We start from the raw sequence: 26,263 nt of genomic DNA on the forward strand, positions 1-26,263 counted from the left end.
TAATCATGCATACTAGATAAAGCTATCATCTGATTGAAATAATGAGAAAGACTATTCTTTGTATCTGTTAAGAGAAAAAATGTAGCCATAATCTTGCAGATAAGCATTTTCCCGGTTTCATTTCTTTTTGACAGGCTGTGGGTAAACAGAGCTGCTCAGCTTCGTTGTTGTAATGTGTATTCTGTGAAGAACCACACTGGGATTCTTATCAAGAATGATGGGGGGGAAACCAAACCACCGCACACACAAAACTTGCTGACTCAGTTGCTTTTATAAACCAGTATTCTCCTGCAACCACATTTGGGTAATTTCTGTTTGTTTAGACAGGTCGCTTATCTGCTATGATTACCCCCAGTCATTGCCATTAGGAAAGAGCTAATAAGGGGCAAGGTACATATATTTTAGTTTTCTAATCTATATTTTAGTTTTCTAGTGTGCATAGGTAGTCTTATCCATCTGTCTGGGTCCAGAACCCCATACAGAAGTACGAGCTATGAAGTACAAGTCCACAGAATAACTGGTCATATAGATCTTCATCTATCTTTCAAGTACCCAATGTCACATAACCTAATAGTTTAAGATAGCTTATTCCTGTGGCTGAAAGGTTTTGGCTCAAATTAGGAAAAATAACTCCCTGTTAACCACTTTTATCCCATGTAGCAGCACATCCTTGAGGCACAAAGCCAGGGGACCTCCCCAGTGTTATGAATGTTACAGTACAAGGGACGGACCTGTGGACTGTAGTGCAGAAAACTCATCAAAGACGGTGCTTTAATAACTGCAGTCGCCTAACAAGAGAACTGTATTTACCTCATTATTTATAAGTATAACCCAGGGAGATTTCTTATTAATTCAGAAGTGTGCTTTTTTAAGGTTACAAATTCAGGCCTCCAAGAAATACTGTTTACAATTGGGCGCATATGAATTATGACCAATGTTAAAATCACCTGTGCCTCATTTGAGGTACAGATATAAGAACGAACATTTAACTATACACTTGGTCACTTGGATTTTGCAATTTAAAACATTTTTTCCCACTGAAACAATCGCTGCCTCCGAAACTCCTGAAGCAATTGCAGTTTCCACAGTGCCCTCATCCTGTAATTTCCTACGCCACTGCATAACTTAAATCAGCAGCTTTAGAAAGTGCCGACATCTCAAAACTGGAAACACACACCAAAAATTAAGTTACTTACGCAGCTAACTAACCCCGCCCAAGCTGGAGTAACAAGGGAAGCGGCTCTCTGCAGCCCCGCGCTTGCCTATCGCCATCCCCACAGGCTGAGGCAGCGGGCTGCCGTCGGCGCCCCCTCACAGCGCCTGATTGACGCTCCCCTCACCCATTCACAGCTCGCGCTGCCCGCTGGGCGCGCCGCTATTGGTCGAGGAGGTAGCGGGGGGTGGGCGCAGCGCGGGGGTAGGAGGCGTGGGTGCGGTAGCACCCGCTACCTCCTGCTGCTGCGGGGCGTGGCGGTTCCTCGCGGGGTCCCCTCTCTGGCGCTGCCTCCTCGCTGGTGACCGGCACAGTCCCGCCGGGTCGCTCCGCGCTCGTTTCTCTCCGTATCGCCCTTCCTGCCTTTGGGGGGGGGGTCGCCTGAGCTTGCAAAATGGCTGACGGTCGGGACGACGCCTCGGACCAGCTGAAGCAGTGGCGGAGCCAGCGGGGCTCGCAGGTACCCGCCAGGGCTCCGTGGGGCGGCCTGAGGGGCCTCGGCACCGCCCTCCTCGTCCGGCCCGGCTCGGCTCGCTGGGCGGTAACGGTCCGGCCCGCTGCGAGGGAGACGGCGGAGGGACGGTGGCCTCGCGGGCGGGGTTGCCCCCATTGCGGAGGGGAGCGGGTGCGCCCCGGTGCCGGAGGGCGCAGGGCCCGGGGCTGCTCCGGACGGAGGGGAGGCAGCTGGGACGGAGCAGGGGCCGCGGGGCCGTGCCCGGGAGAACGCGGGCACGAAGCGGCTGGTGGCTGCCAGCTGGCCGGTAGGGACAAGGGCGGTCAGCGCTGCTGGCACGGCGGCTCTGCCTTCTCCACACCCCCTCCTTCTTGGCAGGAATGGGGCTCCTCTGCGCCCGAGCAGGCAGGTTCTTGGGCAGAGATATTACCTTTTGTTTTTCGGTCTCATATATTCGTACTTTCAATTCTGCTGTCACATGGGTAGAACCCAGTAAAAATGGAACTAAGGAATAATATAAAAGATAAAGTACATTCAGCAATATGCAGAGACTTGTTTACCAGGTTGAAGTGGGTTGGGGCAAGTAGTTGACTGAAATCCTTAGAATGTGGAATCAACAGCACAGCGCTCCATCTTCAGAAGATGTAGAATATACCCCAAATATTTGGGTAAATGTATAAATCCTGCAAGAGTTGATCTCCCTCCTTCTTCATCAGATCAGTGTGACAGTTTCTACTATGTATTTTCTGACAGAAGTGTTTATTTGGCATTAAATACTTTTTCTGCTGGTTATGCTTAGCAGCAGTCTCACAAGACAAGTGGATGCCTTGCTTCCCCCTGCTTGTAGATGTTAAGTCATCTTGATTTTATTTTTTCCCCTTGGTTCTAAAAGGTACTGTATGAAAGCTACCTTCTAGTAACGAATTGTGACTTCTAACATATTCTAGCATGCTTCATAATATTTTATTTTTGTAATGTGAGTAATACTTTTCATATGGATGTTGTTTTCTTCTGTAACAAAGCAGTATTTGAATACAGGGCAAGGTTAATTTGAAGATTGGGAGGCAACCCAAAGTCTGTGTTGCATAAGGAGTCATGAGACCTTAAGATAGAAAGGGGGTGGACTTATTAGAATTTTAAAGTGACTTGTATAAGGTGCAAAGTATCAGTAATGCCTGGAAGTATGTACTTTGATGTATGGTGTTTACAACAGCTGTGACTAAAATTCTCCTGTCTTTGTTTCCCTTCTTTCTGTCATGGGGGGTTAGTGCTGTAATGAAATACACATGCAGATTCGAAAGTTCTTATCTTGTAAGGTTTTGACTGTATGCAGCTCCCAACCATATGAAAATAATGGCATCAAACAAACTCAAGCCCAAAAGTAATATGACAATTCTTCTTAAAACTACTGTTCTCTTTCTCTCCCTTCACACTGACAGAACTTGTTTTGTGTGTCCCACATAACATGATCCTGAAGCTAAAGTGAATATATCCTACCATTTAAAAAAAAAAAAAAGTTTGTACTTCTAATGTGAACACCAGAAAGAACCTTTCAGATAGTCTGCCTACACAAAATAGACTGTACAGCCAGCCACAAAGCTGTTAAATTTTTTGATAAAAGTTGTGGTTTAGGGACTACTTCTAGTAGTCTTCGATGTTAGCATTATAGCAGTGGTTTTTAGACCACAGTATAGCCGGTTGGTTTGAGAAGGGCTGTATTACCTCTACAAACCTTTATTCTTTGTTGCATGCATAGTTTGCAAATAATATGCAAGGGTTTTTTCTACCCTTGAGGTAATCAAACAGAAGGTGTTAAAAAGGCATAGGTGAATCAAAAGGACTCAAAAAGTCTCCTTAAGACTAAGAATACATTTGTTATATTTTTCCTTGTCTTTTACCAAACTCTTGCAAGGGCTTTGTAGAGGAGAAGGTCATAGGTGTTGATATATGCTTTATAGTCCTGCTACTGCATGGTTAAGCCTACTGGGCTGCTTAGAATTTATGGAGAACTCCAGGATAAACAGGGCTCTAATTCAACATAATTTTTGCGTTTCTTAATGGGCTGAGTGAAACTGGATTGCTGCTTCAAGATGTCATAAGTATTAGTGACTTTAAAAAGTCACTGTATGGCCTGGAGGGGTCTCGAGCTATGTGTCATGTTAAAAAAGTTACCAGAATGCAGTCCCCAAGTTTGCTTTTCTTTGAATTATGGTAGTTGGAATTCATAAATGGTGCTGAAGCTGTCCACAGGGTTTTTGAGTGACAGACTGCCTTCGAGTGAGGAGGAAGTGGAAGTCTCTATGTAAACGCAGAACACGTGGGAAGGATGGAAATGTCTAATGAATGATAACCCAAGGAGGTTGGAGAGGAAAAGGCAGAAGCTTAGGATGCTGTTGGTAGGACCTGTTCTGTTTCTTCATATTACAGCGAGCTTGCCTGTCTTAAATGAGTATGGCAGAGTCATCAATATGAAAAAAATCAATTTATGGTTAGGAAAACTAATACATTGGGTTTTATCTATGAGAAACTTGAAGCTTTTAATCAGCAAAACTACTGAAAATAAAAGAAAAATATTGGTAATGCTGGAAACTGGATGTTTTTTTAAAAATGTGGTTCTTCCTAAGCAAACTCTGCCAAAAATTTTTGACCAAAAAGTAAAATCAAAAATGTAATGATATGTGAGCATTTTACAGTCTCCTCATCTGCAGACTGTACCCTGTTCTAAGAAAGGGCTCGTCAAAGTAGAGGCTTGAATGGGTGTCAAGATGGGTTGTTTGTAGTTTTCATACCTCAGTACAGAAAATACGTCAGCATAATGAGCTGATGATATAATTACATTAATTTGTGTTTGGTGAATATCTTGGAGTACAATATTTTACGTTTACTAGACTGAATAAAATGGATGAATGAGCTTTTTCCTAAAGTTCTTTGAATATGGTAGTGTCATTCTAGTTGCTTTAATATATGAAATTAAGATCTAATTCAAAACATTCATTTGTAATGGCAATTTAAGTAATTTCTAGTTTAAGAGGATAGCTAAAACATCATAAAACATACCTATTTATGGGTGCCAAATTATATGGGCCCTGTATGTTAGGATAGCATTTTAAGAAGTTGAACCCTTGGAACTTCCCGTGCAGTCTGACTAGGTGATTTCTCAGTGGGTGGTGAAATTCTTTTCTTTGGCTCATTTAAAACTGAGCAAAACATACATGTGATATATAAGCAGCAGAAAGAATACTGGGAACAGTTTCTACTCTCGCATATTTCCCTTGACAAACTATAAATAATGTTTTGATTGAAGCAGATATTCCTTTGACTTAAGAATACTTTAAATAAAGCTAAAGTGGTAACTTTCCTGTAAGTTCCTGAACATCAATTTCCTGTTTGTAACCAGATACAAATTGTCTTTTTTTACATGTTTGTACGAATTTCAGTGTAGGTTAGGATGTCAAGCATACTTTAGGAACTTATGCTTATAGCTTTGTGCTAGTGAAGTAGTGAATGAAGAATAAAGAACTTTTATTAGGTATTTTGGGAATTCAAGCCAGCTAGAGTAGTGTGTTGCATATTAGTAAGAAAATTGGGAATGCAGTTATCCTGTCCAATGTCTTTCATGTGGTTATTTGTGTCCCTGCGTTAACAAAGGTGTATCTAACTCTCCCTGTATACTCTGCCTCGTCCAGAATAGATGTGTAGATGTGAATAATTGTTGCCTTTGTGGGTTGCGTCCTGGGGAAAAAAACAACATGGAGGCTGGTCCAGTTCAGTAACTTCCATGAGGTACAGATGGGAATTTTGTCTGTTTACAGTAATTAAAAAAACTTAAAGCAGTACTTAGATTGTCAGTATAAAAATTGGAACACCATAAAGTTGCTGATATAATAGTGAAGGCCTTCTTAACAGGAGTTACTTTTTCCTTCTCTTCACCATCTCTTTTCACTTACAGAACTTTAAAAGAAGGAGAAGTAGTCAGGAGAGGATGAAGTGAGTTTGTTCTGGCGCATTTCCCATGGGTCAGGTGCCTGGATGCTGCTGGCAGAAGAGGGTAGGAGGTACAGATCGAGAGCCCTTGTGGATGTATGTCAGTTTAGAGCAACATGTAACCATGGATTTAGTGTTAACTGGTCATAATCTGTGACCTGGATATTTGAGCTCACCCTATTGCAAACTTTTTTCTGTTGTTTGTTTGGGTTTTTTTCCGTTTGTACTAACTTCTGTTCTGTTCTATGTCCTTTACAAGCATTGCCCTGGCTCCTGACATTTAATGTACTCCAGAAAAAACTGACACCTGCAACCATCAGGTCTCTGGAGCTGATGTACCTTCCTTGCTGTGTTTTCTACGGTACCCAGTAAAATAGGACTGTTGCCTTAGAGGAGCGTTATGACCCCATATGTGATGCAGATAAAGTCTTTTGTACTGGGATTATTTTTTTTTTTTTTTTTAGAAAGTGGGAGTCACTCAACTATAGTACTACAGACTTCCAACAGATGTTTCTTGGAGTGGCTGTTTTTTCGGGTACAGGGTCACTCCTACTGTACAAGATACTGCAGCTCTAAGTAGCCTATGAGAATGGTTAACTTCAACTTGGTATGGAAGGGAAGGGAAAAGATTGAGTATGGGCTCTCTTGGGCAGTTTCTTTAAAGACAATAGTGATGTTAGTAAAAATAACTGAAAATGTTGTGGTTTGCTGTCCTGTTGGCAGTAGGGCTTCTCAGAGCTTTTGTTAGTCATAGTCCTTCTATGGTTCAGGAGTCTAGAATGATGATTCCTCAGGTGCTCTTGCTTATGTTATTTTCCATACTCTTCTAGACCAACAGTAGTCATGAGTACCCCTTTTTAGTCTTTATGCTGTGTGACTGTAGTTCTTTCAGTAAAGGGATGGAAGCATAAGGACATTACCATCTTCCTCTCCTTTCTCCCTTATTACTTCCCAGCAGCTACTCCTTTCCTAGCGTGCTCTCCCCATCCTCTCCTGTTGAGGTGGGGGCAAACTGGACCCTAATGCATGTTTTAAGGTTGACACTTCATATTTTTTGTGAAGCAAGATAGATAATCTTAACAAGTAATACTTCTGAACCATGGAAAACATTCTTGGATTATACATGATATGAACTCCCCTTCTTATATAGTCCCAGACTTAGATGTCTAACTACATCATCACCATACTATATTTTTTGTAACTGGTTCCAGAATCGTATGTCATTTTGCTATATACTCGTGTGACATGTAATGGTTGAACAGGCATGCACATTGTGTGACTTAAATGTAGAGGGTATTTAATTTCTGGTGGTGTGATATTGACTGTCTCTCGCTTTCAGAAACCAGATGTCTTGACCACCGGTGCTGGGAACCCCATAGGAGATAAGCTCAATATTCTGACAGTAGGGCCACGTGGACCACTTCTTGTGCAAGATGTTGTTTTCACTGATGAGATGGCTCATTTTGACAGAGAGAGGATTCCTGAAAGAGTTGTGCATGCAAAAGGAGCAGGTATGTTTAAAAACACATACTTTTTCTCTGTATAGAATTAGACTTTTAAAAGCTTTTGAGTTAACACATAGATTGTGACAGATAAATTGAATTATATTAGTTATAATTTAGTATTAAAGAATATAATAATTCTATATCAACAACAGTGGTAAGGCCTCATATAAAAGAATTTAGTGTCAAAACTTGAAGCACTGAAAAACCGTTTAGAAAAAAAAAAAGAGCAAAAATGTAGTTACAGCCCTTAGATTTTTACTGTATTTGCTGTAATCTCTGCTTTGTCTGTCTGTTCTTCCATAGTACCCCATTTTTCTGGAAGGAAAGACTTGCCCATCTCTATTTTAATGGCTGTTTGCATGTTAGAGATTCTTGTCTTTGTCATCTGATGTATCTGTCTGCCAAAGCAAGATGATGATCTAATATTTAAATTTAAAAAAACTAAACCAACTGGTTTTCGTTATTGATCTTAGTAGGGTAAAACTGGCACCTCCGATTTCTGTTCCGTGTTGCCCTAGAAGAAGAAAATATGGGAGAATTTATAATGTGAATGTACATGGGAAAAATTCTTCTGTGGGGGTGGGAAGAATTTTGTTGCTTCATCCAGTTTACAGGTGGACCAAAAATTCTGCAACATGTATCAGGATTAAAGAAATACTTATCTTGCTCTGAGGTAATATGCAAATCTTGACAGAAGAGCATCCAAAAAGCTACTGTTTGTTATTTTACCCAGTAGAAGTGAGGTCTGTGTTGCTGCTGGGAACTGTTAACAATTGGTTAAGGAGGGGAGAGTGAGCACATATGCAGTATGCAAATAGTAGTTTGTGTTAAGTATATTTCATTTTGTGAAAATAGAGTGTGTTAGTGCATAGATATGAACTGTGCTTAAACTATGTGTATTTCCATGTTTCCTTTTGGCTTAAAGTTGTGTGTTGGACCACAGTAAAACAACAAATACGCTGTTATTGTATCTGGATCTGATATTTTGAAATTGCTTTTCTTCAGGAGCCTTTGGCTATTTTGAAGTCACTCATGATATTACCCAGTATTGCAAGGCAAAAGTGTTTGAACACATTGGAAAGAGAACTCCGATTGCTATACGATTCTCCACTGTTGGTAAGGCTCTGAAGTTACTGTGTATTTTCTTACATGTGTGCCATAGTTACACTGATAGCAGTGTTTGCATTGTGGAGCATTTAATGTACTTAAGGTAGTTTGAAATGCTTTCTGCCAACCAATTCCTCTTCTGTGAATTTCATTTAAATTGTAAGACCTTAAGCAGCTTCCGCATCTTTCTGCCAGAGCTCTCTGTAGACACTTTTCCATCTGGAATGTGAGAGAAAGGATAGCCTGAGCTATTTTTTTCCTGGCAGAAAGCTTGCTTTGTTTCTGAATGGATCGTAATCAACGCTTGCAATGCTGCAGTTTAACACTTGGAAGTTAAATACCTGTAATCTCTTATGCTGTAGGAATGTTTTGGGGATGAATGCTGTAAAGTAAGTACTAGACAAAGAAAAATAAACAATCTTCCATAAATAAACTCTTGCTTCTTAGAGCTGAATGCATAAACTAGTAAAATCTTAAATTATATTAGATAAAACATGCATTATGATCAATATCTTGTCTGATAGAAAAATGATCTTTCAAAATGTATGTGTTACTACTTTATCTGTTTAAAAAGAAAATAAATTCTCATGAGGATTCGGTTCTGGTAGTAGTATTGGAGAGAAAACAGTAGTCCAGCAAGGCTCAAGGAGCTGCCGGTTTTGGCCTACTGGCTTTTCCCTGTGTCACCAAAACTTAAGGGGTCATGGAACGTTATATGGGGGAAAGCTGAGTTTGATCTGCGGACTGTGTGCTGAAGTAGGTTGTTGCATTGTTACCTTTCCTTTCCCTGCTCTGTTTGAACACGTTTTTTCCTAGCTGTTCTGTAGTACACAATTATTTTTTTTAATGAGAGAATGAGTGTCCTTGTTATTTCATCATGTTGTTTAGCATTAGCTGTTCCTGAATACTTCTGGAATGCTTTTGCTCTAGTGTAGTTACCTACTGAAAGGACTGGTTTTGGTTAAAGCAGGAGGGGAACTAAAAGGGTTACAACTCTTCTATAATAACTCTTCTTTTTTATTAAGCACACTATTTAGATTGCTGCCTTCCAAATGAGAGCTTTCACAGTGGGATTTGATGCACAGAAACTAATGTGGTTTAAGCTGATTCAGCCTCATCATCTGATGTTTTTATTAGTGATAATGCAAATTTCACTCTTAATTGGTTCAAGTGGATATACTTTTTTCTTCCTTTTAACTGTGGCCCAAATGCTTGGGTGGGTGTCTGTTCACACTTTGGAAACTTCCAGTGCCTGAAATATTGTTGAAAATATGCCAAAATATGCCTTGGTGTAGAAAATACTTTAATAAACCCCACCCTTTTAGGATTTATGGCATATTCTGATGTTCTATATTTTTATGCTTACATTTTGTCTGCATTTCCTATCATAACACTTCTGTATGTTCATGTGTTTCTTCAAGCTGGAGAATCTGGGTCAGCTGATACAGTTCGTGACCCTCGAGGCTTTGCAATGAAATTCTATACAGAAGAGGGTAATTGGGATCTTGTGGGAAATAATACCCCTATCTTCTTTATTCGGGATGCACTGTTGGTGAGTAAGCACAAAAGATGAGGGTGCTTTGGGAAAGAGTCCAAAAGTTCATTCCCATCTTGTTCTTGCTTTGCTGAGAAGCAAACAGCGTTGTTTTGACATACTCAGACTTTGTGTTTGTTAGGTGGTCTGAACATTTTTTTGCTTGAAAAGGTATTAATTAAAAAAAAAAATTAAGAACTAATGCTTGATAACTTATGTGGTTTCATAGCACAAATGGCACAGACATTTAGTTGTGTTTGCAAGTGCGTATGCCACAGCAGAATAGCCAGCAAGTAAGTACATTACCAATTTTTTAACTTCAGATCTGATCAGTTTTGTCTTTTAGTATAAGTTTAACAGCATTTTGTAAGTAGAGGGGCTTTCCTTGAGTGGATGAGCTCTGCACAGATATTTTATAGTATCTCTGTATTCAGTTAGGAGTCAGATATTCAGTAAAGTTCAGATACACATATTTGAAAAGATTTTCCTTGCACTTTATCAGTCAAATGAAAGCATTCTTTAGCTTTGAAGAGCCTGTTTGTCCTAATTGCAAATGTTTCACTTTCACAGACCAGTAAAATTAGGATAATGAATTTGGTTGTAGGAGGTCTATGACAATAGAAGATTAGGTCTTTTTTGCAGTGATCTTACAGCTTTGTCTCATCTTTGTATGCTGTTCCTTTCATAGTTAAGTGTATTGAAAAAATTGTTTGTCTTGTTTTGTACCAGGAGTTGCTTAGTATACCCTGTAACATTTTTTCAGAGATGTTGCAGAACTTGGAAATGTTACAGAACTTTTTTTTTTCTCTCCCTCCTCCATTTACGGACGAATTAGTTTCCGTCCTTCATCCACAGCCAAAAGAGGAACCCTCAGACTCATTTGAAGGATCCAGACATGATGTGGGACTTCTGGAGTCTTCGCCCTGAGTCTTTGCATCAAGTAAGGTTCCCCTTTGACTTCATTTTATATGATTAAGAAAATGCTGTTATAACATGATATATTTTAAAATATCTCTTTTCCATGCTTTATCTAGAAGTCTACATAATCTTTTGGGAGAAGTAAAGGTGAAAGGCCTACAATAACTTTTAAGGCTATCAGTATGTGTATCTAGCCTTTTTTCTTTTAAAGACTCTATGAAATGCGTGGGATTCTTCTGTTTTCATAGTCATATCTTACATAGGGATGAAGGGGTAGTTGCCAAGTTTTCTGATACTAAAGCAGTGGAGATACTGGTGAACAGCAAACTGTTAATGTTGGAGAGCAGTAAAATACTAGGAAGGTAATGCTATCACATACAAGTTTATTTAAAGCTGTATGTTGTGTAGCATGTTAGATCAATTCCAGAAATGACTAGAATTTGCAGTGCATTCTAATTATTCTGAAATGTATCTAAGAAGGTTACACCAAAAAGCTAATAGGAAATTAAAAATGCAGTTGTAATTTTTTTAAAAGAAAATGGATTCATAGAGAAGCCTTCCTTTCTAACTAGAAGAAGTACCACAAGCATTGTTTGTGATCATAAACCTAAAGAAAAGCAGCATTTTGAATATGTTTGCATGGTGGGATGTTTACTGCTCGAAGGCTTTGAAGAACTACTTGTTAAGGTCTTCAGTTTTCAAATTTTGTCTTTTAACCTGGAAAAAGTTCTTATTTATATTTGTAATTTAAATTATCCATGCTTAACTGCTTTGTACTTATAGGGGAAATCATAACATTAACCTAGTGATAATGTCTTGTACTTCACATAGGCATGTGGGTATAAAACTTCACATAGGTTTAAATCACAGTTGTTCTTCGTGCAAAGCCAAAACACTCTTCTTTCATTAACAATCTTAAAACTTAAACTAGAAATTCCTCAAGGATTACGTAACATTAAGATAGTTTCTGGTGATGCAGATTAATGCAGTAAACAAACTTTGTCTCAAATAGTCACTTTATCCTTGAACTGGTGAGTCCATTAATACTATTTGTTCCTTCTCTTTAGGTGTCTTTCTTGTTCAGTGATCGTGGTATTCCTGATGGCTATCGCCATATGAATGGATATGGATCACATACTTTTAAACTGGTTAATGCTAGTGGAAGAGCAGTTTATTGCAAATTCCATGTGAAGGTACTGATTTTTTTTCCAGTTATCTATTGGAAATATTTGTCATAGTGGATAAAAAACAGTTTAAATAGAGTGTCTAAAAATGTTCAGTGTCTTTGCAAGTTTAATTGAGAAAAGACTTGTTAGTGCATAGACTCAATCAAAAAGCTGTGTGGGGTTTTTATCTGTTCCATGCCTTTAACAAATATGATGAACATCACTGTTCCTGCTATGACACAGGAAGTATTTACTAGACTATGAAAAACTCTTCTTTGGGGAGCTGTCTCTTGTTATTGGAGAACTCGGTCTACTTGTATAGTGAGCTCTGAGCACCTAGCTCAGCTTACTGCTTTTCAGCCTCGCACCAGTAGGTGTTTTGGGTGTGAAGCTGTACCAGAACTTCCTATGGGAATCCATTGCTGTCATTCCGAGCAGATGCAAGAATCCTCCAGCGCTTTGGAAATGTGTTTTATTCAGTGTCTGATATGTTCCCGTTTCATGTTTGTGGCTACACAGTAGTTTGGATTCAACAGGTGCTTCTTCAGATAAAAGTTCTCTCAGTCTGGATCTGGTTTTTGTTCCCATTTATATTCTGGATATGAGCTGCATTGATCTAGTATTTTTAAGATGGCATCAACTGTATACCAGAATAGAAGAACTCTGTTTCCAAGAGCTCTGCAGCTAAAGCTCACAGAACCTCACAACTTCCACACTTTTCTGAGAAAGCAGTCTCTAGCATATCTTGCTTGAAAACAACTTCCCTTTGAAATTTTAAAGGCAGTACAGCTTCGTGCCTCATTAGACTTCAGTGGAGGCTGGACACCTACCTTTGAAGCAAGACTTTGGAAACCATTATGCTAAACTAAGAGGCATTGTGTAGCAGCTTTTAGCCTTCAAGTTGTCAAAACCTTATTAAAGTGAGATTTTTACTTAGTGCTAAAGATGTCACAGAAATAGGGGTGGGAGTTCGGAAATTGAAATTCATGTAGAATCCAGAACTTTCAGCCCTGAGGGCTGCAACTGTTTTACCCCTTTATGCTGGCATGTGATCTGTAGGAAAAGGTGGGATGATGGGACAGTAAAGGAGCACTTGTCCTGTAAGGGAAGAGGGAAAAATCTCTTTACTTGGTGTGCTGCAGGGATCATACCTTCAAGTTTGATGTCTTGCATTCTGCAGGATAGCATTAAATATTTATTTCACTTCTATTGGAAAACTAATTTTTATCTGGAAGGCAGCTGTTGAATGTATTATTATTCTGAACTTAAATTACTTGAGATTGGAACATGGAAAATTGCATTTTTGGATTATAAATCTTGTTAAAGTACATTCTTATTAATGACTTTTGTAATACTTTCTGCATGTTGTAACTGGTGTTACTGCTTTTACTGCTTCTAGACTGACCAGGGCATCAAAAATCTTTCTGTTGAAGAAGCAGGAAGATTGGCTTCTACTGATCCTGATTATGGAATACGTGATCTTTACAATGCCATTGCCAAGGGGGACTATCCATCATGGTCCTTCTACATTCAAGTTATGACATTTGAAGAAGCAGAGAAGTTTCCATTTAATCCTTTTGATTTAACTAAGGTATCTCTGATAGTGTTGTTAATACTCAATTTCAGCAAGTTTGAGAGGTCATGAGATCATACTGTAGCAAATGCCAGAACTGAGTTTATATCTGTAAGTGTAACAGTTTCCATAGAGTAGCACTGTTTTCTTACTAGTCTCCATCAATGAAGTTAGTCTGTCCTTTTTATTCTTCCCTTCTTTTTTTATAGTGTACTCTTTATTATATGGTCACGACAAGTCAGAAATTCTGGAGATGAAATTATATTGATATATCTGATGTTACTCTTCCTCAGTGGAATATGGATAGGGCTTGATTTCAGGCCTGTAGATTACAGCTGCACTGCATTTCCAAAGCGTGATCTCAGATCGTACAGTCTCACCCTGAACTCTCTAGTTCTAAGTATTTTTGTTAATGTAACTTCTGGTTGTTGGTCTGATTTCATCAGACTTCCAATTGCTGTTGAAGGAATGGCCTGTTGAAAGATACTAACGTAAATTTGTATTGCTTTTTTTTTTCCTCTAATATTGCTCTCCTAAAATGGCTAAAGACTTTTGAACTTGAAAGCATAGGCTAAGATGACAAAGAAAAGGCTAGTTGAGCTGGTTAAATTTTGAAGTAGCTGAAAACAATCATTCTACCAGTTCCACCTACGATATTACATTCCTGGGCAGTTTTTCAAGCGCCTGTGGGTATTTCACTTAAGAATTCAAGTTCTGAGATTATGCTGGGATGATGAAATAAGTTGCATTAATACTCTGTATTAATTGCAAAAGTCGTCTTAAAATAAGACATTTCTCTAAAAGTTTGTTAGCAAAAAATAAATTTCTTCAGTAATTATTTTCTCAGTCAAGACTTAAATCAGGCCAATGCTGCCTAGTAATTACTTAAGCTGCATAATACTAGAATAATGTTGATTTTAATGTATGTGTGTTATGTTTTCCAGATTTGGCCACATGGTGACTACCCTCTCATACCTGTGGGAAAGCTTGTCTTGAACAGGAATCCTGTGAATTACTTCGTAGAGGTAGAACAGATGGCATATGATCCTAGCAACATGCCACCTGGTATTGAACCTAGCCCTGATAAAATGCTGCAGGTAAACTAAAATGCGCATAAGATTTTTACCCGAAGAGCATTACGTTTGCTTTGCTGTTTGTGAAAGCATTCCTATCCCTGTTTGGGTAGCAGCCGTAAACCTGACAGATAGAAAGCAACTGATTTTCTTTTTTTAGTTTATTTTTTTGGTGATTGTTTTTAATGATCGCCATTTGATGTGCTTATCCAAAATTTAAATGTAAAGAGAACGGGAAAGAACTAAAGGAATAGAAAATCTAGAACTAGGAGGGCTTCTGCAAAAATTATCAAAGTTGATGGGGAAATCTGTCAGTCTGGCAAGAAGTGTGGGATAAAACCATAGCTGCAATGCATATTTATTCATGTTTTTACAGTATATCTTAGAATTATAAACTCTTATGAGTGTGAGAGGTGGACTTCAAATGATATGAAATATGGATGTAACTAATCCCTGATACAAACCATGAGACTATTATTTAGAAGTAGTATCAGATTTCTTACAGGTCAAAATATCTGATAAGACTGGCTGCAGTAGACTATACTGTCTGCAGTGTCATGGATGTTTGCCTGTTAATGCTTTTTAGGATTAAAACCAGATTGTTTCAAGTGATATTCATGGAAAAACGTATTTTGACAGTTTTAACTGGATAAACTCTTGAACCATCATGCAGTTCTTTTGTTTTACTTCTCTTTGCTCCCACAAACTTCATGGTCAGAATCTGTTGTCCTGGCATCCAGATGTCACTGGAACTGCTTCCGATTCAGTTCAGTAAATAAGGGACTAACATATTTCAGATGTAACCAATTTTTAAATCTAAGGTTGAAAATAAGTAGAAAAATATTATATTATTCCTTAGTAACACTTTAGCACTGTTATAGTCAACTTTCATCTCTACACGTGTAACCATTTTCCTGCTTCAGAATAGGTTTAGCATGCCAAAATTGGTAGGAAATACCCAAGCTGCATAAATGCAACTCAACCTGCCATTCTTCGCTAGTATTCCAGCAAAGTTAGGTTGTGGCTGAGTGTCATTTTGGACATAATTTGAAGTATGTCAGGAAACAGTCTTCTCCCTTTTACTATTTAATGTATCGTGCTTTGAATTAGCATATACCACTTAAGTGATCTCATTCATCAAGTAGTAGTTAATGTTTGTGATAAATGTTTTAGGGTCGTCTTTTTTCGTATCCTGACACTCATAGACACCGTCTAGGACCTAACTATCTACAAATTCCTGTGAACTGCCCCTTCAGAGCTCGTGTGGCCAATTACCAGAGGGATGGACCAATGTGTGTTTCTGACAACCAAGGTAATAATGAAGTATCATTATGTTTAAAGATATTTTATGCATATACCGCAGAATTCTTTTCACAGGGGATTTAAGATACTTGCTAAACAGATGGGTTTTTTGGATATTACTAACTTCTTATACTGTAAGAAATGCTGCTTTTTCTCCTTAACTATTCAGTGGCTCTTGCGACTTTTTTTCCCCCCACTCAAACATCACTTTTTAACTTCCTGAGCTTCAGACTTCCCGGCCTATCTGTTTTTTTCTTTTTTGTGAAAACTATTCGTTACCGCTCAATCTTTGTCAACCTTTTGGTACCTTTCCTTATATTACTGGGTCCTTTTTGAGATCAGTCGGCCTCGCATGCAGTTGTTATGAATCCGCCATATGCTTTTTTTCTGTAGAGTGCCCTAGATTAGTCCATGTGCCATTCCTAATATTCTCTAACTCGGCTCTCACCAGCAATCAAAGTAGTTTACTTCAAACTGTCCAAATGAATTCAAGATCTGTTTTGTGTTAGGTAATGACCTATCTTAAAACCCATGATTGTGCATGTATAGTTACATACATTTCTGTTCCCTGTGTGAATTACATGGCAAATAAAATTGTTTTCAGAAAAGCAGTTTTGATACATTCTTTTGGTATCATGAGATTACGTGTCCGTATAAATAGCTAGCTTTGATTTTGATTAGGTTAAACTTTACAGAGGCTAAGCTGTCAATTTATTATTTGCTCCCTTTTCAGGTAACTATGAGTGTGTTGAATAGTACTAGTCCTCACACAGATCCTTGAGGAGGGTCTACCTGATTAATTCTTACTGCAAGAAGTGACCTTTTATTTCTTTTTCCTGTGTTCTTGACATGATGCTAATCGATAAGATACTGACTTTTATCCTGTTATCTCCTGTTTGAGGGAGCTTGTTGAACACATTCTTATCGCAGTTTTTTGTGTGTCCTCTGTATGTCTCTTGTCACTCTTGTACAAGTATTGAGAATCAAAACTTAGCTGTAAAACATAAGCATGCTTGTGTAGGTTAGAGTGCACTTTCCACATCTTTTAAGACTTTGAAAGAAGCACATGGATATTCCTTACACAATTTCAGCCTTGTGTGAAGTAGTTGATAGTCTCTTAACTATTAGTGTTTTTCTGTTTGATGAATGTAACTTCTACTTCCTACAAGTAGACTCATTTTTAAATTTTTAAACCATGGGGGCAAAAAAGGGGCTTTTCTTGGGGTTTTTTTTACATTTTTACACACTTGTTTAGAATGTGTATATATCTCTTTTATTAATCCAGGAAAGGCGACTTTGGGTGTTTGGACAGGGGGTGGGGAGTTTAAAAGCATGAAAACCAAGTGAAGCTTAAGATGTGTTTAAAAACTTACAAATAGGCCTTTAAGAGAAAGGGGGTTTGCAGAACGCCCTCAGTCAAATGAATTCAGTAAAGTCCCTAGTTTATGTACCTTTCAAGACTTGTAGAAACATGCTTGTTAAAGGGGACTTAATTGAAAAAGGTCTAAAATATTAATTTAAAATGGGGTTTTTGGGGGGTGTGTTGTTTATCTTCAGGTGGTGCCCCAAACTATTATCCAAATAGTTTCAGTGGTCCAGAAGATCAGCCCATGGTAAAGGAGAGCCGCATGGCTGTTTCGGGAGATGTGCAGCGCTTCAATAGTGCCAATGAAGATAATGTGACTCAGGTATGATGTACAAAAAGGGTTTGTATTGCTTATTACATAAGATGACTTTGTAGGGTGAGTCTAGAGAATATTAATAAGAATCATTCACATATGGCTCCTCTCTGAAGCATCTGGCTAACCTGAAGTTCAGCTCTCGTGAGACCTTGGAAGATCCTCATACAGCTTGATTTCATGAATAACTGAATTTTTGCTGACAGGACGGTTTGTGAATTCTCACAGCCCTTTGCCATCCATATTCTGAGCACAGATATCTAGAGGTTGTGACTTTGTCTTCTTGTGATTAGTATCTGCAGATACGCAAACTAGAGTATGCATGCAGTGTCATGATCATCAATTCCTGCATTGGACCTCAACAGCAATATTTGTTTTCAGTAATTCAATAAACAACAGTTAATTCAAGCTAGAAATGGAAGGAATTGTTAGCAGGTTTGCAAAAAAAAAAAAAAACCAACCCAAACAACACCTAAACCACAAATTGGTTGCCTTTTGAATGTGTGTTGAGTATTTTAAGTGTTGCCTGGCTAGTAAGTGAAAGCTATTCTTCAGTAATAATGAATTCTAAAAGTCTAGTAAGTATTATCGGCTGCTACAGATAGAATGACTTGCTTTTGGGAATTTCAAAATAAAACTTTGTTTCCAATCATAAGGTGCGAGAATTCTATACCAAAGTGCTGAAGGAGGATGAACGCCAAAGGCTGTGTAAAAACATTGCTGATCATCTTAAAGATGCACAACTCTTCATTCAGAAGAGAGCAGTAAGTGGCATATATGGTTTTTAGCCTTTGCTCTTTATTCCAGGTTTTCTTGCAGTCTAGTACCTTGGTCAAAATGGCAGTAAGCTTATGGAAAGGAAGATCAGGAATTCTTCTCTAAGAAGGCAACTTCTGGATTTTTCTGATGCAGGAATTATCAATACGGAACACTTAAGTGTGTGCCTATTTAGATAATATAACATAAATAACATATAACATGTTAAAGTAACTTTTTCCTGATGGGAAGAATGGGCTTGATGTTGAACATCAAGGATGTCATTATATGTTTAGCTTGGTGTTTCAAAAATCAGGTGACTGCCAGTGTAATGTTCTACTCTCAACAAGAAGGCAGTGAGGGCCAGGGAGGGATTCAATCTTTATCCTTCCCAATGGAGCTTTGTTTAAATCAGGGAAGAGCCCTGTATGAGAGAACAGAAATAGTCCTTGAAGATGTTCGTAGCTTGTTTCTGGCCATTCACATTTAGACTTCTGGGAAAAAGTTTTTCATCTTCTTCCTTACGATATGTGCTGCTTGTAGGCCACAGGGCAGAAAATGTGTTAAAGAATACATTTGAAACAGAGGAAAAAATTCTGTTTGCCTTTTCTGTTCTGTCTTCCTGTTTAGGTGAAAAACTTCACTGATGTTCATCCTGACTATGGTGCCCGTATTCAGGCTTTGCTGGACAAATACAATGCTGAAGGTGGGAAAAAGGTATGTTAATGATTTCTGTAGTTGAAATTTGACTGACTGAATTATCTTAGCTTCTTTTGCATATCCAACGAAGTGAGAAATTGGTCTTGTTTCCCATTTGGTTTAAATGGGAGAAGTCAGTGCATGCAGAATTACAAGATGAGGAAACATCACTCTAATTACCTTTAATTACATGTTGATTAACCAATGATGTACAATTACTGTGTTTCAGTTGGGTTTCTGTCAGGCTTCTGGAAGATAACTCTATGTGATATGCAATGTGTTCAGGTTGATTCTTCAGACCAAGTGATTACCCACTCTTTGTAATGGCAATGAAACATTTCCACAAACCTCTCCTGGGCTCAGGGCTTGCTACGTAGAGTAACAACATGGTTGCTTCAAGTACTCATTTTTTTTCTGGAATTCTCCTATTTCTAATGGAACTTTCTCTGAATATTTCTTTGTATTATTTTTAGGATGTAATTAGGACATATACACAGTCCACATCTCGTGTGTCTGCCAAAGAAAGATCCAACCTGTAAAGCGTGCTGCAGAGATTTACTCTGAATTTTGCGTCCTTACAACTGCAGGACAACCTGCTGAACACGTTAATGAATGTAGCAGACTTCCGCACAAATACAGAAGTGTTTTACAGGCTTGATTTATTAAGCTCTCAAGTGCCTGTATCTGTATTGGAAACTAGGTAACCCAAGCTAACAATCCTAGTGCCTTTCAACACTAGTGCTTTACTGCTTGTTAACAACACATGGTGTTTTTAAGGAAATTCATGACTAAAAATTGTTTCTAGAAGCAAACATAAGTTTAATCAAAATAATGCTTCATTTTTTTTATTGTAAAACTTTCCTGGCTAAGTCACACAATAGAACTTCTGTAATGATACTGTGATTATCCTTATGGATAAACTTTTTCACGTTAAAAAGCTGATGTTGTTCAATATTTCTAATAAAATAGTTATCTGTATGTATTTGTAGATACTTCCTTTGAATTTCATTTTTGGCCTTCCAGAAGTAAAATGATATGCAGTAGTTCTAGTAAGATGTTGGTTATGTCTCATTCCTTATCATCAGAATGAAGCTAAGTAGAAAGTTTAATCTGAATATATGTAAATTTTATTCTCAATATATATTTTAAGATAATCTTTGCTTACTAATGCTAGGTTGGGATATAACTGTCCTAAAGATATTTTCTTATTACATACACTTCACAACTAAATTGATTACATCTACATTTTGGGGGGGCGGGGGGGGAATTGTTCTTTCTAACATCTAAGACTGGAAACAGAAAAAATAGAAAAATAATAATTTTCCAACTGTCTTGAGAAATTAACTTCCAAATGCATGAATATTTTTATCTTGGCCCAAATCAAGCTCAAGCAGTTTCAAAACTATTCCTAATGGTTCCTGACATTCTGTTATTTTACTGCCATAACATGATATTGCTGTCTAATGATCAAGCCAGGGCTAGACTTTAATTGAAGTGGCATGTTTGTGTGAATATGGGTATCTATAGCTAGATATATGTATAAAGCCTGATTTTAGGCATGTTGTGATGTTGCCTAGTATTTGCAATTTAGTTAATCAGTGCAAATGATTTTGGAACCGTTTGGATTGAAAGGTCTTCCCTATTATCCCTTAGATACAAAGGAGTTTCTTTAGCTTAGCAATACTGTTTTTGTCTTCTATCTTGGAGTATAATCTTTACTCAGGTTTTACTAATAGGCACAAAATGGAAGTGTTTGAGAAATGAGAGCAATGTTTAAATGATAACTATGGAATTTCTGGACATTACCTTGGTTGAATCTGAGTAGTGGTCACCTAAGAAAGCATGTTGTCACCATCTGAGTGTTTTACTATACAAGCATACAACAAAGCCAAGGCTTAAACTACTGTTTTATAAGGGCAAAAATCCCAGCTAGTATTTTTTTTAGATAATTATTTGGAAAGTGTTACCCAATTATGGGGTAATTAGTGTCCAAGCTGACTGTTGAAGTTTTGAAGAAAAAAAAAAATATAATCTGTCATACCTGTTGCACATTGAAGTTAGTCCTAACAGACCAAAAGAGTTTCAGAAGTGTGCTCAGCAGGATCAGGCAATTCACTGCATCTAAAGTCTGGCAAGTTTTAATAACTCCTCTGTTACTTCTTGTGTGATTAGCATTACTCCTCATTTGAAATATTAGCTTTCCTTGTTTGTCTGCTGATACTGCCTCGTTAGCATTTGGGTTGGAAAAAGCATGAATGCTGATACAAAGGATTTCAGAGCCCAGCTACTAGCTTTTAACTCAAGCAAATGTTATACAGATTTCAAATCACAGCAGGTTTTTTTCAATATTCAGTGCATTTCTGGATGTGTCTTGAGTTGTGTTTTGAGTAGGAGTACTTCCTGATTTGACATGTAAGTGTGAATTGGCATTCTAAGAAGTCATGGCAGATAAAGAAGGGTAGATATTGAGTGCTGTTCCATTAAATTGTAGAAAGCTACTTCTCCAACTTGTTTATCTGTAACTTACTGTGAAAAATTAGCTGTGATATAGATGCAGTAAAATAATATGAACTGATGGCCTACTCTATTCTGGGATTCAGCTGGATTTTCAATTGATCAGCAGGTGGGAGCTAAAAGAGCTATATAAATGGGTGGAAATATTTCTTGCTCCTAATGAGCTTTGGAAAAGAATAAGCAAGACTTAATCTTTAATTTTGATTGTGTCTGCTGAATGAATTATGTTGTCTTCCTCTTTTTTTCTGAAATAAAATCAAATTTTAAAATCTCTTGGCAACATGTTGTCTGTTTCCTGTGTGAATGTTTATAGTTTATTTTGATCTAGGAAGTTCATCTGTTTTTTGAAGATTGTGTAGAAGCTGTTGAAGTTCTGGGTAATTTGTTTCTATTGCAGAACTTAACTCTTGAATCTAGATTAAGAGCTAAGGACCTTCATAATCTGTGCTGTACCATCATCTCACAAATAGTTAAGGTACCTGCAAAGCATTTGTCACATTCCCTTTCTCTTCTGTCCTATTAAGAAAGTATCAATGTACTTTTCCTGTGAAAACTTTTTCCATGTGAGGAATTCTGAGGTCCTCTTCTACTTCGGGATGATTTCAGCTGTGGAGATGGATCATTTAGACAGTAGAAGATTCCTGAAAAAGCTTATGTTTGCAAAAGTTGTAAAGGGTTGCATAGTCTGAGAAAGCTAATCAAGGCTAAGCAATGAGGCAGTGTTGTAAAAATAATAAGTGAAGTAGCTGGATACTCAGTGAACTGGTAATGACAATGCTTTTACAGCTTGGATTGCTGTGTAGCACATGTATGATTTAGTTGTGTGATAAAAGCTTGAACTTTGTCATGGTGGGGTTCCACCCAGTCAGACTTCAACCCCAGTGCAGCTGGAAATCTCACTGCATTGCAGCCTGAGAGTAAACAGGCCCTCAGGAGCTGTGCTGAAATTTATTTTCAGATCACACACTAAAGCTCAGAAAGCTGATAGCCGTATTTTTAAAATTAAAAAGTAAAATACTTTTACAAACTTCTTACAATAGCAAAATAGGAAAGGAGGTCTAGTACTTTTATATGATTAATGGTGACATTTTTCAGCTTAGAAGCTGTAGCCTGACCTGTTTCATTAAATGATGATACATGGCTCTTGACCTTGGAAGAAAACAGTAGATGCTGATTACTTTGCATTTTTTTTCAGAAGAACTTCCAGGCAGTGTTTTTATAATTTCTTGAAAACCTCAGGAAATGTTCACCTTGATCTTAATCCATCTCATTCAAATCATTACAAGATTATAAAAGGTGTTTTGATTGCTGGAATCAAAGTTGGATCCAATGAACTGATTAAAATACTGTAAAGCTATAATGGAACACGTCAGAAGAAAATTTCATTTCCTGTTTCATAGCATGTGATTAATCACAGAAATCGTTTATATTTGCTGTGTCTGTTAACTTCAATGTTTATTCTTTGCTCATTCCTCTCAGACTTCACCATTTTAAAACTTTGACCAGTATTGGGAACTTTGTTGGGGTTTTATTGATTTTTTTTTTTTTTTTTTTTCTTTTTTTCCTGTCAGTGCACTAAATCCTTGCCTCACAGTGATTGTTGATTCAGGATTGACAGCAACAGCATTGACACAAACGGATACACTCTCCTACAAACAAATAGCTGGGGAAGAATAATTTCTTTCCTATTTTCTACACTTAAGTCTCAGGAATCTATCTTTGACCTTCTGCATGTAAGAATTATTGAGGAATAAGGATGATGGGAAATACTGTTTACAGGCTAAATTGAAGTTGCAACACTCCTCAAACAGAATGAAAATACAAAATGCCTTCAGGCAGCCTTCCCTGGGGCGGAAGCTGGGTGAGGTTTCAGCTTTACGCCTGGCTTTCACTCACAGACACTGCAGGGATTGCCACTGGAAAGGGGTGAAGAAGCGGGTAACTGAGTTCTTGTGGAAGTTAGCATCTCTCTATACTTGGGCTGCGATGGTCTGTAAGGCTGTGAAAGGGTGAGGGGGTCTAGGGGATAGAGACTGCTGGGAGACCAGAACTCAAACACCCATCTCTCACTTCCCCTTCAGTTTGCTTTATTCAGTCCACTGCAGTTACTTCATCCTCGTTGATCATGTCCAGCCTTCTTTTTGATTCCTCTTCACTTTTGGAAAACAACTCAATTAAACATGTTGTTCTTTCACATTAGCATTGTCTTGCTATAACAGATCAAAGGAAAATACGGGGAGTGAATTGCCTGTTGGATCAAACATCATCTTTTGTTGACTGCTTAGCGGCTGTCTGCCCAAAAGGCACTCGGCTGACCCCCTGCCAGAGCAGAGGGCTGCACGACCTGTTCCCAACCAGCTCTGCTCAAGTAGTAGGTGCCTAGACCCTGGCAAGCAAGCTGGCCAAACCAGTGCTGCTTTCAGTTACACAATACTTGCTCCCGTCTAAAGGTGTAATCTTTAACAGAAGTCTAACTTATTTTACCTCACTTGCGTTCTTTCCTCTAATCTTTCTGTTAAACCCAGTAAAATAAGGAATAAATCTGGTGTTACTTTTTGTGTAGCTTGAGATGAGGGGGAAAATCAAAATTAGCGCATATGAAGGAGATGACAGCACGTAGCTCTGCCTAATCGTAGCTCTTGTATTGTCTACAGGGTTTTGACATTGCTCTAGTCTTTGTGGAGGGAAGTTGGAAAAGCAAGAATGAAGAAATCTCTGCTCATTTTCCCTGCTTTACTTATTGCATATGTGCAGAGTCCAAGGTGCTTTTGACATTCATTACTTTTCCTCAATGCTGTTCTTTCTTTAGATTTTAAACAAATAAGTTACAACCATTTTTTAGTGAAGTTATGCATCTGGTAAGTGTATATATACAAGTTCATGAAGACTGCAGGATGAGGAGTAGTTTCAACACCTCCATGAAATAAAGTGTGATTATACTATAAAAAGTTTGGCTAAGATCTGTCAACATTTTAATAGGTACAGCTTTTTGTTTAAAGATTAAGATTTTTTTTTATTATTTACTGTTCAGCTTTATAACACAGAAGACAATGAAAGTATTTATTTCATTTACTTAATATCTAGCTGTTAATATGAGGTGCCATATATAAAATGAAATTTGTCATGCACACTGATATTTCTTAAAACATACCCTTTTCCAGAGAGAATTTATTGAAAAAAATATTTCATTTTAAATTTAAACTTTCACTATTATCTCCAGTGAAAACACTCTGTCCTGGATCTCCGATTTCAAGATATGACCATTGGAAAAGGATAGAATTTGCATTTCAGAGTTGCAGGAATAAAGGATGTATTTTAGAATAAGTCAGATAATATTTGGTATTATTTACATCATTCTTCACATTTAGAGAAGATACTCTAGTGGTGATGCTAATTTTAATTCCACTCTGTTTTCACATACCATAACTTTACATAAGAGGGGGGTTTTTTAATGCTTTTCTGTTGGGTTGTGTAACTAATTTGTATATGTTTCTTTTTTTGGCCCTCTCAGTGTTATCTCCTTTGTAAAATCTCACCAAGCTATTAAATATTTTCCTGAGATAATACAGGCAGCCTTTCATCTAAACCTATACTACCTACCATACTGATAAGATTGGTCAAAGATACATGAGGAAAATTTGACAACTCCTGTTTGCTCTGGCCTTGATCCATACTGCTTAGGCTTTATTCTGCATTTACCCACAACCCTTCATGTCAATCTTGCTCAACCTTCTCGCACATCTCTCTTCATTTGCACACTGCTGGGTCCTCAACTAATGAAAACATTTGCAGCTTTTTTTTTTTTTAAATTGCATTTCGACTTACAGGGGTCCTGACTGCAAATTGCACCAGACGCCCAGTAATGTCCAAGGTTGAAAAATCAAATGCTGGTCTTCAAAATTGGGCCTTATCTACCCGAGGAAATTATTTTCCAAGACTACTTAAGGTAATTTTAAAAGGCTTTTTAAAATAGTGGAAATGTGTTTGTGAATGACTGATAGCATTCTGAGTCCTGTTTCACTCCTTACTTCTCTCACAAAATTTTTGGGAATTGCTTTTTTACTCCCATGGTTCAGGCATCGTACTTTGTGCTGTTAACCTCCAAACATAATTGCACATTTTCCAAGACAGCAAAGGGTTTAATAACAAATCTTTCACATGTTCTGGCTGACTGTACCAGGTTAAAGGTTTTTAAGTAAAAGCCAGTGCTGAGCATGGCATGTATAATCATTGCACAAACAATACAAAGTCCATTCATTATCTAATCAGAGGCTTTCTTATATTTCTCTCTCTACCAGGTGAAATCTCTGTTTATTAACCTCATCACTTTCATTGTTGTAAGAAAGTGGTCTTAACTGCTGATACTCAAATGAATTTTTTTGTCCTGAAAGTCTGCTTTCCAAAATTTAGTCTTTTTATTTCAGGGTCTGAGTATGTATTTGTGATAGTACTCACTTCAGACAAAGAACACAGTCTTAACTAATTAATGGAAAGATACTGCCTCTTCTCAAGAGTGTTTCAAAGTACCTAGATTAGCCTCTTTCTCTGACTCACCTTCTGCCTGGCAGAGCCAAAATCTGAGTCTACTCAGGTAATTCAGTTTACTCTTGAACTCTCAAAACTGCCTTAATAAGCTTGAGCTTAATAAGCCTTGCCTTAGTAAGATGTGACACACAAAAGTCTGTGTCTTACTTAAAGCCTTGATCCTGTACTCTTGTTTCCTTATAGTGTGTAAGACTGGCACTCAGCCTTGTGTGATGCCCATTTAAAAAAGTATCCAGCATGT

The 26,263-nt window shown here is 37.9% G+C and overlaps 2 protein-coding genes across 4 annotated transcripts in view; one reads left to right on the top strand and one right to left on the bottom strand.

The window, feature by feature from the left end:
- ABTB2 (ankyrin repeat and BTB domain containing 2) overlaps window positions 1-1,331 on the bottom strand; it is a 158,794-nt gene extending 157,463 nt beyond the window's left edge. For 2 of the 3 annotated variants that reach the window (XM_074841600.1, XM_074841598.1), the window contains exon 1: window positions 1,197-1,331. The gene's annotated coding sequence lies outside the window, so the exon portion shown is untranslated. The remainder of the gene's footprint in view (window positions 1-1,196) is intronic. The other variant, XM_074841603.1, reaches the window with a different exon arrangement.
- A 121-nt stretch (window positions 1,332-1,452) lies between these two features.
- CAT (catalase) lies at window positions 1,453-21,757 on the top strand. Its single transcript, XM_074841606.1, has 13 exons — window positions 1,453-1,673; window positions 6,991-7,162; window positions 8,162-8,272; window positions 9,685-9,815; window positions 10,633-10,737; window positions 11,783-11,908; window positions 13,281-13,472; window positions 14,399-14,551; window positions 15,701-15,839; window positions 17,387-17,517; window positions 18,165-18,272; window positions 18,895-18,981; window positions 19,437-21,757. The coding sequence occupies exons 1-13, from the start codon at window positions 1,608-1,610 to the stop codon at window positions 19,500-19,502; spliced, it is 1,587 nt and encodes a 528-aa protein (XP_074697707.1). The 5' UTR covers window positions 1,453-1,607; the 3' UTR covers window positions 19,503-21,757.
- Window positions 21,758-26,263: the final 4,506 nt, after the last annotated feature.

The sequence above is a fragment of the Strix aluco genome, chromosome 16 (genome assembly GCF_031877795.1).
Source record: "Strix aluco isolate bStrAlu1 chromosome 16, bStrAlu1.hap1, whole genome shotgun sequence".
NCBI lineage: Eukaryota > Metazoa > Chordata > Aves > Strigiformes > Strigidae > Strix > Strix aluco.